The sequence below is a fragment of the Anastrepha obliqua genome, chromosome 3, assembly GCF_027943255.1.
Source record: "Anastrepha obliqua isolate idAnaObli1 chromosome 3, idAnaObli1_1.0, whole genome shotgun sequence".
NCBI classification, from domain to species: Eukaryota; Metazoa; Arthropoda; class Insecta; order Diptera; family Tephritidae; genus Anastrepha; species Anastrepha obliqua.
Genome location: NC_072894.1, coordinates 133,938,786 through 133,958,986, shown reverse-complemented (window position 1 = coordinate 133,958,986; position 20,201 = coordinate 133,938,786). Strand labels below are relative to the sequence as shown.

The following is a 20,201-nucleotide window of genomic DNA, read 5'->3' as shown; positions in this document are numbered from 1 at the left end:
GCGTTTATAGAGACAGACTGCGAGTATAGACTCTGAGATAATGACTAATGCCAAGTGTATTCAAAAATGTTGAAAGCCACCACAATCTTTTCAAGATCTCTACCATCTCTTCAATAGCAAAGCGCGATTGTGTACAGGGTCGAGGACGTGCTGAGAAATGAATCTGTAAAGCGAAACTAGCTAGGAGAGGAACTGGTCGCAGACAATGGGAATATTCAGCATGAAAAGGATACCATCCATTCAGCTTCCCCTGTGCAAACGCGATACAATGCCAAGAATTCCAGGGGACTTTTTCAAAGTATTTGGTACGGATCTGCTCGAAGAGCTGATTCGATAGCAAAACACCGATATTGCTTCGGAATATATGTATATAAGTATAAGTAGAGAGGTGATTGAGTAGTTCTTTCCTGAGAAAAACTACTGATATGCTCACGTAGAACAACCTTCTAAGCCTCATTTAAACTAAGTATTTTAAATTGAATGTCTATGTTACACGGAAGTCCTCAGAAATGAAACTACATCTCGAATAGAGATCGATCACGAAATTACCTAAAATGCGTTAGAAGCAAAGAAAAAATGCGGATTTCTTGGAGCAGAAGACCTCGTTTAGGTACAATACTGAGATGCTTGGATTCACTTGCTTAAGTAAAGAAACGAAAAGAGAAGGCGGGAGATTCATTCATTTGAAACCACTGAAAAGACAACAGGAAGGGAAAGAAATTTGTTTCACTATGAAAAAATTTAAAAACAAATAAATAGTTGGTGCGTGCACTCCTGTTAGGTACATGGCGTGTGTCTTGATGTTGTTCCACAATTGGAAGCCGACCTTGAATGGCAAATGGTATATGCCTGCCAAGAAGCGACCGCCATTAGAAAAAAAAAAGTTTTCTACTATTTGATGACCATGCATGGAGATTCGAACTTACGCACTCCCGAATGGTAGTCACGCATCAACCCTTTCTGCTATGACGGCCGCCGTAAATTTATGATGAAAAATTATGAAAAAAATGTATCTGATTATAAAATGCTTGGATTAAGAAATCTTTACTCGTGACCTCGTGTCTTATTATAGCAAGTATAGCACCCTCGTAAAGGTCAATATTTTCAGTCGTTGTTTAATATATATATAATTGGCGCGTACACCCTTTTTGGATGTTTGGCCGAGCTCCTCCTCCTATTTGTGGTGTGCGTCTTGATGTTGTTCCACAAATGGAGGGACCTACAGTTTCAAGCCGACTCTGAACGGCAGATATTTTTATGAGGAGCTTTTTCATGGCAGAAATACACTCGGAGGTTCGTCATTGCCTACCGAGGGGCGATCGCTATTAGAAAAATATTTTTATTAATTTTGCTTTCACCGAGATTCGAACCAACGTTTTCTCTGTGAATTCCGAATGGTAATCACGCACCAACCCATTCGGCTATGGCGGCCGCCTGTTTAATACGAATGCTTAAAAAATGTATTTCTTTGTTTTTTCTGATCCACAATTTACATCAAATCTCAAATTAAAGTAACTTAAGTGAAAGTGATAAATTCCCATGAAATGTCAAAAATTGGCCGAAAATTGGTCGTGACAGAATAGTGCGGCGCTGGGGTAAAGCGCCACTGCCACATGGTCAGTCAGAAATTTGCGACAACAAAAAAGTTAAAATTGCCTTGTATCTGTAGTTACCAGAAAATGAGATTTGACCCAGTTAGTAAAAGCAGCAGCAGTGAAATGGTTAGAGAAATGTATGACAAAAACTTAACTGCTTTGCAACAGCAGATAAACCGAGCGACCAGCCAACAGAGGAACTGACAGCCGGGCAGCCTGAAATGAGCGTCATGGGAGTCACTTGTTTGCCGGACAACAAAAACCTGACCAAAAAGAGGCAAAGATGTAAAGTAAGTGAAACAAGCAAGAGTGAATGAAATGAGGCTGAGGCGGGGTCGGAGTAAGTAAGTTGGAAAGTGTTGTTGTTGGGCAACAAAGCAAGGCGACCAAGAGAATTGGCGAATGGTTGGGAAAAGTTGCAGACAATGCCAAATTAAATTTAGCACTACATATAAATAATACAAGAGCAATAATATGCGGAGCTGGTGGCAAATGTTGTGTGTATGCGCCTTAAGATATGCAACGCCACTTTACACACACACACGCATCCATGCAAATCTCTCGCTTGGCTTTTTGCAGTTGCTTTGCTGTTGGGTTTTATCACTGCATTGCAATATTTTCGCAATAATTCATAATTTATTGCACAAAACGACATGCAGCAGGCGCTGAGGATGCACAAGCACACACACACAAATTGCGGATACACATGCACATGCCAGCTCACATATTATATTTCTGCTTTGACCGAGTTAAAAGCGAGTGTTGGCCAGTTTATCGCATTGTTGCATGCAAATGGTCAGACGTTTTGATTTTGTTGCCTTCGTTATTCATTTCTGCCTGCTTGTTGTTGCTAGGCAGTGCTCATGCAAGCATACTGTACATGTGTATGTGCTCTGCAATCAAGCGCTTGTCTGCCACTTGAAGATTGTTGTATACAACAAGTTTTGGCACTTTAACAGCAACAAGCGACATAGTGTGTTGTTGTTATGTATGTATGTGTGTGCATGTGTATGTATATAAGCGAATTCTTTTGTCGCCTGCGTTGTAAACCAGAAATTTGAAATATTTTACATTTACCCACGAGTGTAAAAACAGCATTGAACGAAAGGAAGGCTTATTTCCAAATGTAGATTTGTGTGAGTGAAAATAAGATTTTTGGCCTATTTGCGTCGCACTATTGTCCATCAGTTTGATCATTTTATGGCTCACATAAGCTAACCGCACTTACTTATAGATAAGTCGTAAATGTGTGCCCTACACAGTAAATATATTGTGGGTCAGCCTTGCCAGAGAAAATCTGAGGTAAATTAAGACATCTGCTAGTGAGCTTTTCTTACTTCAATGAAGTTGAAAAAAATTAAAAAAAAAATATTTCTTTCAATGGCCTAAGCAATTCCTGAGGTTGCACAGTAGGTAATAAAAAAGGTCCCGAAACTATACGAAACTATGTGTTTAGTTTATTATATTTCTTTTTTCTTAAAATTTTTTTTTTGTTAATTTTAATATATTTTGTCTCTTTATTTCAAATTTTTTACTGTACTTTATTTTGCTTTATTTAAATTTTTTTTCATTTTATTTTATTTTATTATATGCCTCTTATATAGGGTTCTCCAAGCAGTGGTGTTATTTTGATATTCAAAGAAAAATGCTATTTTTTAATTTATAAATGATCGGATGTTTATTTCATTATAATGAGGAAGGTATGCCCGTAATAACATCAGGCAAATGACCACCAGGGCAATATCCTTTTCATGAAATTTTTCATAACCGTAGTGTAAAGTATCTGCCCTCTGTCCTCGGTAGCCTCACGAATTCCATCTTTGTGGTCTTGAATCGACTTTGGGCTGTTGGCGTAGACCTTCTCTTTCACGTGGCCCCAAAGAAAAAAGTAATAAAGTGTTAAATCACAAGATCTCGGTGGCCAATTGTGATCACCTCTTCGAGAGATAACACGGTCCGGAAACTTTTTACGTAAAAGATCAATGGTTTCGTTGCTTGTGTGGCAAGTAGCGCCGTCTTGTTGAAAATAAACGTTGTCCGGATCAATCCACCCAATCCGGCCATAAAAAATCGTTAATCATATCTCTTGTTTAACACCTAACACCTGTTAGTGGAAAACCCTTTATTTCGGATTTTTTTACAATTTTTTTTTAATATCATAATTTTTGATTTATTTATATAAATTTTGTTTTACTTTACATTCTTTAATTTGTTTTATTTAAAATTTTAGCTCACTTTATTTCTATTTCATCTTGATTTAATTTAATTTGAATTCATCATTTGCTTGTTCATTATTTGGTTTTTATTAGTTATATATTTATTTTTTAATTTGTTTTTCTTTATTTTATTATATTATTTAATTATATTTTAACATATTTCACTTGAGATTTTATTTAGTTTATATTGCTTCACTATTCGTATTTAATTATATTTCATTCAATTTTTTGTTTATATCAGTTTTGGTTTGCCTTTTTTAACTTTCATGGTGATTTATTCTATTTAAATCAGAATTCTACATTCAGAGCTAATTGCTGAAATTCACGCACGGCAGTCCGAGGACCAAGGGTTGACTAATTCATTTTAAGGTGTTAGGGACAGACAGAATTTTCAAAAAATTGTTTTTTTTTTGCATTGTCGTAATGTATGATACCTTTAAAATATTGTGTGAAAAGTTGAAGCGAATCCGACAAATACTTTCCGAGTTATTCAACAATTAACAAACGGCGCTCGGGCGCTCCGGTAGCCGATAGCAAAACTTTAAATGCGTTTTTCTCAAAACTATATTTTTTGAAATGGTGATCACTGTAACTTAAAAACCGCTTGGTAGATAGAAAAAAATCGGCTTGGAAAGGAAAAAAAAATTGCTGAGGCAGCCACATTGTTAATTTAAAAAAAAAAGGTTCGACCAGGCGCAAGATTAACTATTAATGGAACTAATTTCTCTTGTCCGATTGATTTTAGATGAATCTCCAAAGACTTGTGATGATCACTGCAAGGGACTTCCGGATAAACGGACTCCACACAAACAACAATAACTTTTACAATTATTATTTTTTTCTTTTGAAATTTTGCTAAAGTTAAGTCGAAACATGGTTTACTAATTCTATGTTTTTATTTTTGCAAAATAAAGCAATTGACTACTAAAAAAAAAAGTTATTGGGAATCATGATTTTTTCGGGCCATAGACTACCCTTAATTAATATATATACAACTAATACACTTCATTTTGTTGTATTCTGTTTTATTAAAACAAAAATCGTTCTTGTTTTTTGACTTCTTTTTTCTCTATTTTTTCTGATATTTCTTTTATTTCAATTTTTTTTATTTTGGGTTCAATTTGAGTTAATTTTCATTTATTCACTACATTTCATTCCATTTCATTTCATTCCATTTCGTTTCATTGAATTTTTTTTTCAATTTCAATGTGCGTTTTGTTCAATTAAATGTGATCTTCCTTCAATGTTTTCCTCTTTATTCCAATCAATTTGGTGTCCACATCGTTCCATTTCTTGTATTGTAATTTCATTCGACCTCATTTTTGTTCACTTCATTCCATTTTGTGCCGGTAAATTCCATTCTTTCCTTATCATTTTATAATATTTTATTTCATCAGCTGCATCTAAATAATTCCATTTCCCTTTTTAATTTATTTGACTGCACTCAATCTTTATCAATTTATAAAAAAGAACTCTGTTTACAGGTTTTCTTCATTCATTGGGAAATATAATAAATACTTAACTCAATCAATAGACGAGACAGGTAAACGGGGCAAATGACCTGTGGAATATTTAATTTTGACTCAAGGACTTACTTATGGCAAATTGAGAGTGCTCAGCGAAATTTGTTGTATTATAAAATGATCTTTTGGTAGAAAATAATTTGCAAAACGTAAAAGACCATTGGAAGAAGAAAAACCGCAACAAATAGTCAAAGTAGCAAACGGAATAAATGTGTAAAAAGTAAAGCTTTCAAGCAGCGCATACAAACGACTGAAGGAAAAAATGTTGTTAGTTAAAACTATATTTTTATTGCTTGGTAAGTCAAAGTTTTCCCACCCGTTTCCTTGCAAAAAATTACTCTTTCCTACGATTGCTTCAAAACAACTTGCAACCTCTTCCGCTCCGCCTAATGTGCATTCACTTCCTGTCGCTTTAGAAAGCCAATACTGCCTTCTCTTCACCTCTTTCTCCTCACTTCGTTTGCAATTCACTCATAATCAAAATTTATTGCATTTTTATTGAGACACCATTTATTGGCAATTTGGAATTGTTGCCAGAAACTGCGCTCGCGAAACTTGCTTGCCTGTTTGAAATAAGCCAATAGACTCGCTGTCGTCATCGTAGCTGTTCATTTTAGCGTTGAGGCTACAAGAAGTGACTTAAGGCAATCAAAAAATAGGAAAAAACAAAGCCATTTGTAGTTCCAAAGCGTATTTTTATCGTAGTTTCAATTCGTTTGCAAAAATCGGTTGCGCCTAAAAGGCGGCCAGGCACTTCGTGTTCACAAAATGCGACTTATGTTTGCCGTTTTCATAAGTGCAGTTAAAACTTAAAAAGTTTCTATAAGTAAAAAAATGCATAAGGTTTTTATTTTCGCAATAGTAAGTGTTTTTTATGCTTTTTCAATAGAAAATAGTCAAAGAATGCCTTTGATTTTCAGGCTCAAAATGATTTGAAAGAAAAACTAAAAGAAATCTGTGGTCATAAGCAATAATCGCCTAAGTCGACTTAAGAAAGAAATGAGTTATGTATACTAGCTAATTCAACTAATAAAACTGTATATTTACGCGAAGTTCCTATCACTCTAACTATTTTTTTAGTGTAAATATTAATAAAAACATATTAGCCTAACTCGCAACGAAGCGCTATTGCATTTCCTATATGAGTCTAAGTATACTTAAGAAGATGATCAATTACAATACTGTTATATTTAAATGGCCTATAATAACTTAAGTTGTTTTTGCACCAAATTTTTTTTTAAGTTTGTCATACACAAGAGAGTTGACATAAGAGCCAACGTGAAGGTGAGTGTTTATTACAAATTGAAAATATATATAAGCATGCACTATCTCTTCAAAAGTTGTTAATGCATTTTTGTTGTGAGTTTTTAAGAGAACTATGTCTTCATACGCGACAAATGCGAATGACATATGCTCTTATTCTTTTTTCAAAGTGCAGTTAGATTGGTATGCCTAAAGCGTCATTGTAAAATCATTTGAGTTAAGCAATTTCCTGTGATTAATGCAGAGGTTATAAGAGGTCAGAAAAAAAAAGTTTCGGTTAAATTGAATATTTTCTGAACTAAAAAAAAATAATAAAGCAATTAATAAAAATATTTAAAATTAATGAAATAGAAAACGAAGTAAATGTGACAGGTAAGATTGAACAAACAAATAGCTTTGCTGAGTTGCTTAAATTTTTGCAATTAATAGGTTATGATGAAAGCAATCCACATGTCGTTTTTAGAGGGCAGTGGGGCTGATTTACTAACAAATGTTTCTAATACTCCACTATGCAGTGAGAATGAGGCAGATAAATCAAATTTACAGGAAAATCTCCGTTTTGACAGTGATAACTCAGTCCTAGATTCTGACTATGAGGACTCAACTTCTACTAATAATGGAAATAGTAGCAATTTAGATGATGATGAACTGCTCAACGAGGCCCCGACTACATCCCAAAGAGCTTATTCGAGGAAAGAATCACGCACAAGACGGAACTTGGGAAAGGGATATGTTAATGTAAAGGGTGTTGTTGTGTCGGAAAGAAAATTGAGACCTCTTATTATTGATTGTCGCATGAAGTGCAAATCAAAGGTTCCGCTTGCATTTCAGAAAAGCATTTTTAATAAATATTGGTCGTTGGGTACGTACAATCAGAGAATTTTGTTCTTTGCTTCCTTAATTGAAATCAACGACAAAAAAACTCAATATATGCAAAAACACCCTGAAAGGCCACGTGAGCGAAAATTTCAGGCTGCTTATTATGTTGAATTTGAAGACCGAAGAGTGCAGGTATGCCAAAAATGCTTCCTGTAGTGTTTTGATGAGAGTGCCAGTTTCGTCACAACTGTTTTAAAGAAGAAATTACACTATACTAACAGTGACCTTGTTGATAAGCGTGGATCAGGTGGAGGAAAAAATAGACTTACGGATGATAAAGTTCAACTTGTAAGGGACCACATAAACAGCTTTCCAAAATACGAAAGTCACTATACCAGGAGAGATACAAGTTGCCAATACTTACATGCGGAATTATCCCTGGCCCAAATGTATACTTTGTTTTGTCATTCTTTTTACACTCACGTATTGTCGTATGACTTCCAATGCTTTAAGTAGTTCAATTTATTTGCTTTTTTCTTACAATAAATAAATAACTCCAAAAAAATGTTGCCAAAAAATTAAGGAATAGGTTAATGTAGTTATGTGTCAGGCGAAAATAGAATCGTTTCTATTTTGTATCTGCAGTTTTCTAAATAGACATATACATATGACAAAACATATAGTGTAAGAAGCCTTTTACGCATATAAAATTTAAGAAGCCAATGCTTGATACCTGTTCTACGTGCGAAAAATTTAAAGCTAGAATTTCTATTGCTAAACAGGAATGCGATGATATTCTACTACGTGATTTAGAAAAGGAACTCTTAGCCCATCAGAGTAAAGCCGATTTTGCATATGAGTAAGAAAGAAATGACAAAACTTGCGCTTCCGATGATCCCAAAGTTAAAGTGTATACTTTTGATTTGCAGCAGTGCTTGCCTACCCCATACTTAAGAAACTCAGTAAGTTTCCACAAAAAACAGCTTTGGACCTATAATTTAACCGTATGCGACTGTACAACTGGCACCCCACATTGCTTTATGTGGCATGAAGCACTTTCTGCCCGTGGCGGCAATCAAATCGCATCATGCTTATTCAAACATATAAACAATCTTCCACAAGTTAATCATGCAATCTTTTACAGTGATTCCTGTATGGGACAAAATAAGAATTCATTCGTGTGTGCAATGTTCACATTGGCTCTTGAAATTAACCCCACTTTAGAAATTATTGATCACAAATTTTTAGAACCTGGGCACACGCACATGGAATGCGATGTGGATCACGCTGTGATAGAAAGAAAAAAGAAAAGAACTGAGGCACAAATACATCATCCACGTGACTGGTACAATTTTATAAGAAGTGTACGTTCCAGAAATCCGTTCAACGTAATTGAAATGAACTTAGAAGATTTTTTTGATTTCCAGCTTTTCTTAAAAACAAAGCTAATGTGGAGAACCAATAATCTAGATGGGGAAAAATTCGTTTGGAAAGATATTAGATGGCTAAGATTTACAAAGAGTAATTTTGCAAAAATTCTTTATAAAACCACTTTAGACGAACATGCTCCTTTTAAAACATTGAACTTGTTAAAACGTGGTGTAAATTCAATAGCAATAAGCGACATATCAATGCTAACTCAAGACATTAAGATCAGCTCAAAAAAGAAAAAGGATCTCCTTGATTTACTACCATTTGTAAATCCATGCTTTCATCCTTTTTATAAAAGTTTGTTAACAGATAACTCAACTGATGTACATCCAGATTTAGTAGAATGTGAATCAGAAACCGAATAACTTCGACTGATATATTATACTTATACTTTTAAATAAATATTACACATAAATAATACAATATATAAATAAGTTTTCGGAAAATATCATTTAGTTTAAAATAATGAATTTGTAAAATTCCTTTTTTTTTTTAAATAAACTCGTATTAGTGAAATGGACTAACTCTTTATCTTGGTAAATTTATATATGCAATAGTTCCTTAACTCAATATGTGCCACACAAACAGCAACCAATTCTTTTACAATAAAAGCCTTAGTCAACATAGTCATTCTTATATCATATGTTATGTTTGCAATAAACACTTTTATTTCTTTTTATTAAATATCTCCTAAACAAAGGCAAGTTTCATTATAATTGTTTAACTGAGCATTGTGCTTGAAATGATCAATAATTATGTATATACAGTTTTTTAAAGCTCCTCTCAACATTTCTCAGAAACGCTTCTGAATATAAAAAGCTATTTATCTCGGAAGCAAAGTTAACGACTTAGGCGATTATTGCTTATGACCACAGAAATATTCAGGCAGTTTAAGAGGGTTCTGTATCGGTGAATGACTATTAAAAGTGTAATGGAGTCCATAAGCATCCACCAGCTGCTTGTCTGTTATTGTTGTTGTTGTAGCAGCATAATCATTAACAACAGAGAAGCTTGTTAATGATTATGCTGCTAGTGCATCTTCCTTTTTTGTCCGCCACACAGGCTGCTATTTAGAGAATGGGGTTCAACTTGACTTAAAGGATCGACACTCAATACATAAAGAATAAATAAATAAATATTTTTATTAAAAACACATTCTCATAAAAGTCAGTTTAAATTCTAAAATCCGGAAAGAATGCGCAATATCCAATTCGGTATTCAAATTAGGTGCCTTCACTAAAGAAAATAGTGCGGAAGTGGAAGATATGCAACCCGGATAATCGAAAAGTTTGTCTGTGTCTCGATTTCGTTTAGTTTAAGCTTTATTGCCACTCTGGGCAATATAAAATAATAAAACTAATTTTTCCTGACAGGGCTTCGAAATCGACAGGCAAAGGGAAGCTTCTGTGTATATTTCTGCCAAGAAGAAGCTTCTCATAAATACCTCTAGCGATTTTGTTCAGTATAAATGGTATTCAGCAGATGATGTCTCAGATATCAATTTCGTTTAAATGAAATCTCAAGCTACAGTGTCCAGTTAGAAGTCTTAAGTCTACTCTGCTGAGTGAAAGAAGCTTATAAGAAATTAATTTGTCCGGCGTTAGGAATTGTTTTGCTATCGCCAACCGATAGAATTTCGGCTGTGTTCAACGAACTTCTTCTCCTCCCACCTCCTGAGAAGTTCGTTGATGTGGCCCTTCGCAAGTCCACCTTAAGGCTTAGGACCATTTCATTTCCCTCATGTTTTAAGCCGACTCGGAACGGCAAATTGTGTTTTATGAAGAGCTTTTTCATGGCAGAATACACTTGGATGTTTGCCATTTTCTGCCGAGGGGCGCTCGCTATTAGAAACAACTATTTCTATCATTTTGGTGTTTCATGCGTGGAGATTTGAGCGGTAACGGCGCCTGTAGATGTGCACTTATCTCTCATTTAAATGACATCCGAAGATCTATCGTAAGATTTTCAACAAATGCTGAAAGACAAACTGGCAAGACCTTTATAAAAGAAAGAATTCTTGGTTAAACGTAGTTAATTTTTTTCGCTTATTCCTTGCTCTATTCGGCAGATCTTTGTAACAGATCATTTTTGCCAAGCAAATGTTTTATTACTTAAGCGGCTATATACGTAGCCACATACAGAACAACACCTTTGTGACAAATAGTTTTACTTTCTAAATCTCATTAGAGTGACGAGTAAAAGCAAGTAGCAGCAAATCCAACATTTGTGTGCATACATATTTTCTATCTCTCATGTGAGTACGCAGCACTGCACATGTGCATGTGTATGTGTCTCCCACCTGTGAATATTCCAAGGCGAGCAGATGCTACTGATGGTTAGTTCAAAAATTTATACTCGTAGCAGCTACTTAACGCCTCACCAATTTATGTTGTCGCACTCACGGGGTGTGATCAAAAAGGAAGGAGTTAACAAGCGCGTAGTAAATAATTGTCAAATGGGCGAAGAAAAAAACTGAGGAATGTAAAGAATGGGTCACATGAGCCAACAGGCGACAGCAGCGCGGACGGCAACAAATGGGCAGCAATTTAATGGGGTGTCATTTATAAGAAGAGGAAATCGCAAGGAAAGGAGTAGTGGGTTTTGTTATTGTTGGAGCAGTTAAAAGTCAAAGCAAAGATACCTATAAAACGTACGAGTGTATGCAAAGAAATACATAGCTTTCTTGCTGCTAAGTATGCGAGTGTGTTAATGCATGTGTGGCTGTTAGCTGACAGAGGTTAGCATAACTGAAGGCGCACGCTGGAATAAGACGAGAGTGCATGTGTGCATATATGATGCTGTATGTGCGGGTGTTTATGTATTACTCACATGCACACATGCACACGCAGGCTTACTTATTTACACACACTTGCAAATGAGTTTGTGAGATTCGAGCAATAAGTGGCGTTGGCCATAAAAATGGCTTAAAATGATCATCATAAACGTTGAGTGAGCAAATATTGCAATAAAAATAAATGACTGAAGGACGTCGTAAAATATTTATACGTGATGCTGTGAGCACGGCAGTGACGGCAGCAACATTTTGGCGCATATTGTGTGTGCGGGCCCCGAGAGTAAGGCAAGAGAAAGTTCAAGCTGAAGCGGTTATAACAGCGGTGGTGTAGGCTGAAAGTAGTAGGAAAGTAGTAACAAAGTACTGGCAAGTTACCCGTTAGACGAAATGCCGGATGACTTCTCTTTGCTCTGTGGTGCGTGCTGTAACTGTGTGAAAAGCACCTCAAGGCAACAAAGTGGCAAAAAGTCAGATGGTCAAAAATTTGTAAAGGGATGTGTGATGAGCTTCAAGGCCTGTGTATATAAAGCGTTTCATGTGATTTTTTTTTTTTCTACTTTTATACTAACAGATTCCCATAGGACCATGCATGAGTATATATATATATAAACTATGTGGATAAATAGGCGCATATATCTTTTCTTAGCTGACATGCCGAGCATCTACTCCAAATCATATTATCCATCCTGAAAAGACTATACAAATTTAGGAATGCGCAGCTGAAATTTTTTTTGACTTCTTTTATTTTTCTTTCTTTTAGTTTTTTTCGTTTTTTCTTTTTTTTACAGTTTTCTTTTGGCTGTGTTTTAATGAATAAATACATTTTCCGAAGGTTCTCAATAAATTTTGTTTTGTGCTTTTATTTTAGTTTTTTTCGCAAAGGTTCGCAAACAATTTGTTTTGTTTTGTTAGGCTTTTTGTGTGTTATTTTTTTTCATTTTTTTCGTATTTTTTTATAACTTTTTTAATTTTTTTTTTTGAGAAGTTTTTTCATACACAGAACAGAGTTCTTTCGAAGATTTTTGATAAATAAATAAGTAAATCTTTCGGAGGTGCGCAATTTCGACTACTGCTGTGTAATAATTTTCACAGAAACCCGGAACCAACGAACGAACTGAAGTCACGCCCAAACCCAATCAACTACAGCGATCAATAACAGAATTAGTCACGAAGCCTAAAATGCACCTCATCCAAAATTCTGGTGTTGATTTCAATACCTAAGATCTTCTTTCCTCCATCCCAAATTTTATTATATATATAAAATTGACACCCTTTGTTGATATTTGGCCCAGCTTCTCCTTCTATTTGTGGCGAGCGTTTTGATGTTTTTCCCATAAATACCGTGTAGCTTCTTCTCAAAGATTATAAGAAACCTCCTCCACACAGAACACATGAGTCCTAATAAATAGATTAACTTCCCCACTATTTTAAATCATTATTTCTAAAAGCTTAACATTATCGGTGCAAGGCCCTGAAAATAAATTCAACCTATTTGAGCCACAATCTCTATGGATCTGACTTCACAATAAAAGCCGCCCTCGTAGTAAATTTGTTGCTTTCAGCTTTAGATCAAATGTCTATCCATAATAGAGAAATTTGTCTGAAAATTTTAACGTTCTTAGCCCTAATTTGATGCCCAGTTATACTTTTTTTTATGGCAAGAACAATAAATGGTCTACATAAATTGTAAGGCTGCACAACCAAAAAGGGTGAAACAAAAATAATAAAAAAGTTATGTGATATAACTATAAATAGTTGTCTAATAATAGTTGCCTAATTTACCTGAGACTTCATCAATTTTTTTTTTTTTTCAGATATATCCAACCAAATATCTCCACCTTATTCCCTTCTGTCATTCATATTTAGAGAGCGGAAAGTTTTATGTCGACCTTTCCACTTCTTTAACGCAATTCACTGCTTTCATTTCAACTAGTTTTTATTATGCATTTTTTTCTTCTTATTATTTTTTATACCCATTTTATATGTTCATTGGCTTTTTACTTCCCTGTGTCAGGCAATGATTTTTTGTGTTTGCCATTTTCGCATAGCAAACATTCCGGGGGTATTGAACAAAAATTATGCCTCAATATTCCTTTGTGTGTTGGCATAAGTATATTTTTCCATATAAGTGTATTAAGTTATTGTCGCATATGAGTAGTTCAAAGGTGTACGCTGTTGCTTGCAAGAAAGATGAGGCTCGGCAGAGGTACCAAAGGAAATTTGGTTTCACCTTTTTGATGAAGTTTAGCGTATAAGTACTTGCACCTTTCCAAAATGCGAATTATATTTAAAAGAAAAGTTAGTAATACTTTTTTAGAAATTTTTTCTCATTCTATAGATATTTCAATGAAATCATAAACATTTTATGTTTGAGCTGTGCTCTAATATAACATGAATTGTTATGCTGGTTAGAAGCAATTATGTTTTCGCCCAACTTTTTGAGCAGCATTTTTTTTCATATCGTAGCACATTGAAGCTTTTGCTATCCCTAAAAACTTCATTTGAAAAGCTCCTAAACTGTTCCCTCTGCTGTACAATTGCAGCCATTTGCGTTTGCATAAATTACAACAGATGCCGTTACATGTAACAAGCGCGCACCTCCAACATTCTTGTGGATAAATTCCCTACAGCTCTGATGTGTGCAACAAAAACAAAAAATGTTTGCATTGCTTTACTGTAAACGACCTAAAACGGATTGGCTTGTTTCTACTCGTATGCTCCCATTTTACCGCTGCTAAATTCCAACACAATTCAAAATCATTCACACTCGTATGGGAGCCAACAGCGTAATAAGCCGACAGTGCGGTCGCTGCAACCCCTGTTAGGTATACGATGCTCAACAGAAAAGGATTGGCAAGGCAGCGCAGAATAAGGAATGAGCGAAAAAAGCGAGAGAGAGAGAGCGCTTATTTGAGAGTAAACATTAACGCCATATTGAGAGGATGCGAAAAAGTGCTGAATGTTTCGTTAACTTTATCTTTTGCTTAACAGATAACGAGAAGAGTTTGAGTTTTGGATTTTAGCTGCTGCTATGGAGAAGCTGTTATGTTATGATTAGCATAAATGTTATTTGCAGCGGTTATGGCGTAGCGACTGTTGAAGTAGGGGTTGGTAAAAGTTTCGCTAAATTAGCAACTGCTTATCTGAGTACGAGTAATAGGGGTGCGCGATGTTAATTCCAGCGAAATCAATTGAAATCTCGCTTAAATGTAGGCAACACAACTGTTAGTGGTTTAGCTGCTGGATATCTGTTGAAGTAACAGAAATGCAAATGTGGGTTCATAGGCGAGTTGGTTGGTAAAGTATTGTTAAGAAAAGAGCGCACAATAGATTTTCAGGTCGAAGTGCATATTTAATTAATTTAAAGACACATTTTACTGAAACTCGCAACCACATTTTTCAATAATTTTCAAGCAGTATTTAAAACAGCATAACATATTTTACTATGTATTTACATTAATGTTAATTTATGAGAGGCATATTTTTCCTAATCATTTTGTTCGTTAAGTTACCCCAATTTGGGGAATATTTTGCACGAATTTTAGCGTTCTGAGTTTATCAGATAAAAAGTCCTAAGCTTAAATTCAGTAAAGGCTTAGAAATTATTTTATGACTCTAAGATAACTAAGTATGTTACTTTGAAATTTTTCATCGATACGAACCAAATACTGTAACTTCATCAATAATCGCAAAAATGTTTTCAGAATGTTTTATGCATCTACAACAACAAAAACTTAGTATTTTTTTGCCATGGCAAAGCTTTTCGTAAGAACCAACGCCTTATAGAAGCAAAAAACCACATCTATGCATTTTAAGCTTCGACAAACATATTTTCAGGTATAGCCAAGAATTTCTGAGCATGACTTCTTATTGAGGTCAACATATCGAAGTCACAATATTTGAGGTCAATTTCGAGAAATAAATAATAGCAAAAACATAATTTGTTGTGTTGTTGTTAAGCCAGCCTTGAGCTCACAAAATAAAACAACGGAGACCTTTAAATAGTTTAAATCCGTTAAAAATAAAAATAAATACAAAAGTGTGGATCATCAAATCAAATGACTTAAATGACTTAAATGAAGTTTGTGCAAATAGTCAAATGTTATTTTTTGCCCTACACAAAGTCCCGGCAGAATAGTCTAAAATTTTGTAAGCATCCTAATTTTTGCTATTAGGCAACTTGATCTTTATCTTAGGTTTCAAAACATCCCCAGAAAGCTTCCAAGCGAGCTTTCAAGATAACAGTGGTACTACAAGCTTCTGAACGAGCTTTTAGGAACCCGCATATGCCTTACAGAACTTATGCTAGGAAACTAGGCAACACTGTCAACATTTTGTAGGAGCTTCCGGGCGCCTATGCACCTAAAAGCTTCTACTTCTAACATTCTGTTATTAGCTTTTCCCTGTTTCGCCACAGTTCCGCATATTTTTTAAGCACTCATAAGTCGATGGTACCTGAAGGTTCTGCATTGAAGTTAAGTCAAGAAAAGGGAGATAATTCAGCTACTGTGGGCAGAATGTATAGGCAACAGTGCCGCTGATTGCTCTTGCCACTGAATATTGACTTCTGCGACATCATTAAAATAGCGACAAAAAGCTTTGTGTGCTTTCTGAATTTAGTAACTATATAAATATTATTATAAAGTATAGCAAATTGCAAAGCAAATAAAAATATTTGTACTGCTTCTGCCAATAATCTCTGTTATTGCTGAGGTACTGTTAACTATCACAATGCTGTTAAAGTCACAGTCGTTCAAAGCGAAATTCCGTTGAACTTTTCACACTAGACTAGATTATTTTCTGAAAGATGAATGCTAAGATAAGATATTTATTGGGTTAAATTACAGTTTAGCTTAATTTTTGAAACAATAAATTTTGTTAAAGTAAATTATAGTCGGTGCACTTTTCATTGGAAAATATAAATTTAATATAATAAAATAATTTTTTTCTTTTTTTCTAATTAATCGTTCTCAATTCGGACGCATTTAGCTCTTTTACTTCTAAAGCAGAGTTGCTATTTTAGACTCTATACTTCCGTGCATTCTGTGCAATTTAGTTGATCTTTGTATGAAACCAGCAACCACTCACCTTAAAACTTTACTACTTGTTTAACAAGAAGTGTTATAGTGACAAAGGGCTGCGTATCGGGGACAGTAATGAGGTAATCTCCGTCGTCAAAACACAAATATCGTCAGGTCATCAGAAAAGCTAAGGAGCAAATGAAGATACAATATGGATTAAAATATATTTATTAAACTACTAAACTAAATTTAATTAATTGGCTAAAACCTGCTGAAATGTGCGTAAAAGCATTATTAATTTGTTAGCTATCTTATGACTGCAAAGCTTGTTCTTAGTAGTTTTTAAAAATTTTCGAATTTTTTTTTATTTCTTTTAATATATTATTTAAAAAGTTTTTCTATTGAACTCTAAAAATTTTTGAAATAAAAATAAAAATAAATTTTTTATGAATTGTAAATAAAAATAAAATAAGATAATAATTAAAAAAATTAAAGAATTTGGAACAAAAATTAAATAAAATAAAAAAAAAATGTATTTAAAATATTGTCAAGTATTTTTATATTAGAAATAAAATAAAAAATATACACAAATAAAGAAAATAAAATAGTTTTATTTTTTATAAATTTTTACAAAATTAAATTCTTTATATAATTTTAATAATTTTTTTTTTATTTAACATTTTTTGAGTTTTTTTAATTTATTTTTAATTTATTACTTTATTTTATTTTACATAAATTTCATAATAAATATAATACATTTTTTTTAATGTTTTTTTATTCAAATTTTCTATATTCTTAATTCAATTTTGCTTGCACTGTTTTTATTTGTGAATACCTTTTTTTTATTTAACTATACCAATGGAACTTAAAATTTATTTGAAAAAAAAAATATCGAGAATGCTGCAACAACTGTTATTGGTGGCATTAAGCTCGCCGCTTCATGAGAAATTTCTGAAAAACCAAGCATACTTTTCAGCACACTGAGCAAAACAACTTACAGAGCATAGAGCATTTATACCTCTGCTGTAAGTAATGAGAGCAATAAGGCTGCCGACTCAGCTGGGCCTATTGCTGTTGAAATGAGAACACAGAAGCTTATGATAAAGATTTTTAACACATAAACACGACGGCAATGGCGATGATGATGGCGATGGGCACACAGCGACCGACCATAACGAAGACGACCCGGCAACGAAGTTTTCAAAGTGCTCGAAGTGGCAAATGGCAGCAGCAACAGCTGCAATAATCGGCTGTTTAACTGCAGTTGACGGCGCTGCCTGTTGTTTGCTGCTTTCTGCTCACTGTGCCACAGTGCGCTGCCACATTTCAATTGCCATTAAGGCTGCTTTTACAGCCGCTGCTCTGAATGCTGCGCAGTTGCTGCTGCCGCTTGCATTGCCCATTTGCAAAAGGCTTTATATGTTTGCAAAAAACGATGCACGAAGCGCAACAATGAGCTGAATCGCTGTCGGTGCCACCATCACTGCTCCTACCATTGTCATTCTGTCGCTGTTGGTGTAGTTGCTGAGTTTACTTTTTGCCTGCAAATCTTCTCATTCGTTGTTTTCCCTCACGCACCGTATTGTTGTTTTTGCTGTTGCTGTTGCTCCAAACGTTTTATGCCGTCGTTGGTTTTTCACTCTGTTCGCATTTTATTTGAAATGTTCGCCGCCGCCGTCGCATCGTGTGCGCATCCTTTACACCGATAAACCAATCCAAAGGTAATGCCAATCGTGTTTGTGTATATAAACGTGTGCGCGTGTGTGTGAGTGAATATGTGCTTGTTTGTGAAGAAAAGTTTATTCAACATTTGTTTGTTGCTTGCTTACATTTGTCTGCTCATGCTGTTGCTGCTACCGGCCGTTATTACTTTGCGTCCACTTTAGTTTCTGCTTCGGCGTCTGCTGTCTCTGCCTCAGTCTCAGCTTCAGCGTCCGTTTCAGCCGCTGTTGCTTGTTCTTATTCTTCTTCATTTGGCGATTTTTGCGTTTCTACGCTCTACCCTACCATAAGCAATCAAGTTAAAAGCCAAAGAACAAGCCAGCTAGTGAGCCGAGTCGGTCGCTTGCATACTTTTAGGCGCAAATGCAGTACAATGTCGTGTGTGTATGCGTGAGCAAGCGTGTTGAACGTAACGTCGCGCTGTGCAATTAGCCGTGAAGTAACGTGAGCATTTTGCAAAAAAAAATTAAACAACAAAACTCAGCTACGAAAAATTTAAAAAAAATTTGTATAAGAAATTTGCAATAATAAATATTTTTTTTTTTTCAAATTTGACAATTATCGTTTATGTGTGGGCATTCTAAACAGGTAGTGGCGCGCGTGTCTATGTTTGTGTGTGTGCGAAATGCAGCTGGCGGCAGCCGAACAGCTGTGGACACATACGCTTGCCCACAGGCGTTAACTGACCTTAAGTTAATATTTTTTTTGTTTTGCCATGTGCCGGCTTTAAATATGGGTTTTTACAGAAAATAAATGCTACTGATTTTGTAAAATAAAGAAAGGAAGTCGCAATAAATGAAGAGAGATGAGTGTTGAAAAGAAAAAATGTATTCAAACATTGTATATAAAATTTTGAAATGACAGTTGGCCACTTTATCCGATGTGGTGAAAAATAATATATATAATATTATGAAAAATTATTGAATACAAATAAAATAAGTATAATAAAATATCACTATGTGAATACAAACTCGAAAATAACCAGCCCACAGCTACAAGTTAGACGTTACTCATACGACTTGGTGTACCATTTAGTGAAGTAGGCATTATAAGTATTTATCTAACTGTTGGAAACTCATCAAAAGTGTGGACAAAAAAAGCATTATTTCACATATTTTAACTACGTTTCATGAAATTTTTAATTAGCTGTATAATTACGAACAAATGTTTTAATATTTAACTCTTATTTGGCAAGAATTGTTTGACAAATGCGCTATCGAGCTAAAAGCAAGTGCATTCCTCTGAAACAAAAATGTCTATAATCATTAAATTCTATGACGGCCTTTAGCAAAACTTTTGCGTATATTGCAAATGCTCACAAAACCATCGCGTCGAAAAGCCTGAGTGCGCGTAGTTTTTATGCCACCAAATATTTTCATAAATCTCGTATGGAATTTTTTTGCATTTTATCACATTACTTTATCTTTGTGGGTTAATCTTTCAACAATAAAATACAAAAACAACTTAATAACTTTAAAATAACGCTCATATCGTTTGGGTTTTCATCCTCTTACGAACTCCTCTTTCCTGCATACCCTTTGCGAGAAAGGACGAATTCAATCGCCCCTAACCTCTTTTATGTTTGGAGGCTATACGTTTGCCACGGAGAAGGAGAAACCCATCCAAACACTCAAGAAAGGGTTTAAGCGCCATATATACATACATATTCTTTAATTCAAAAAAGGTTTTTTAACTTAATTTTTCAATAGAACATAATTCAAAAAAGTTTTTTTAATTCAAAAAAGAATTTTTACATTTTTTTTTTAGTTTAAACAGTTTTTTTTTTATATTTTTTTTTTTTAGTTTTTTAATTGAAA

General features: G+C 34.5%; 1 protein-coding gene across 1 annotated transcript in view; it reads left to right on the top strand.

Annotated features, from left to right (window-relative positions):
* The window catches only part of LOC129242239 (putative uncharacterized protein DDB_G0274435), a 40,724-nt gene that overhangs the window by 15,700 nt on the left and 4,823 nt on the right, over nucleotides 1–20,201 (top strand). The window contains exon 3 of the mRNA XM_054878795.1: nucleotides 7,061–7,335. Within this exon, the coding sequence (XP_054734770.1) occupies nucleotides 7,061–7,335 (275 nt within the window). The remainder of the gene's footprint in view (nucleotides 1–7,060; nucleotides 7,336–20,201) is intronic.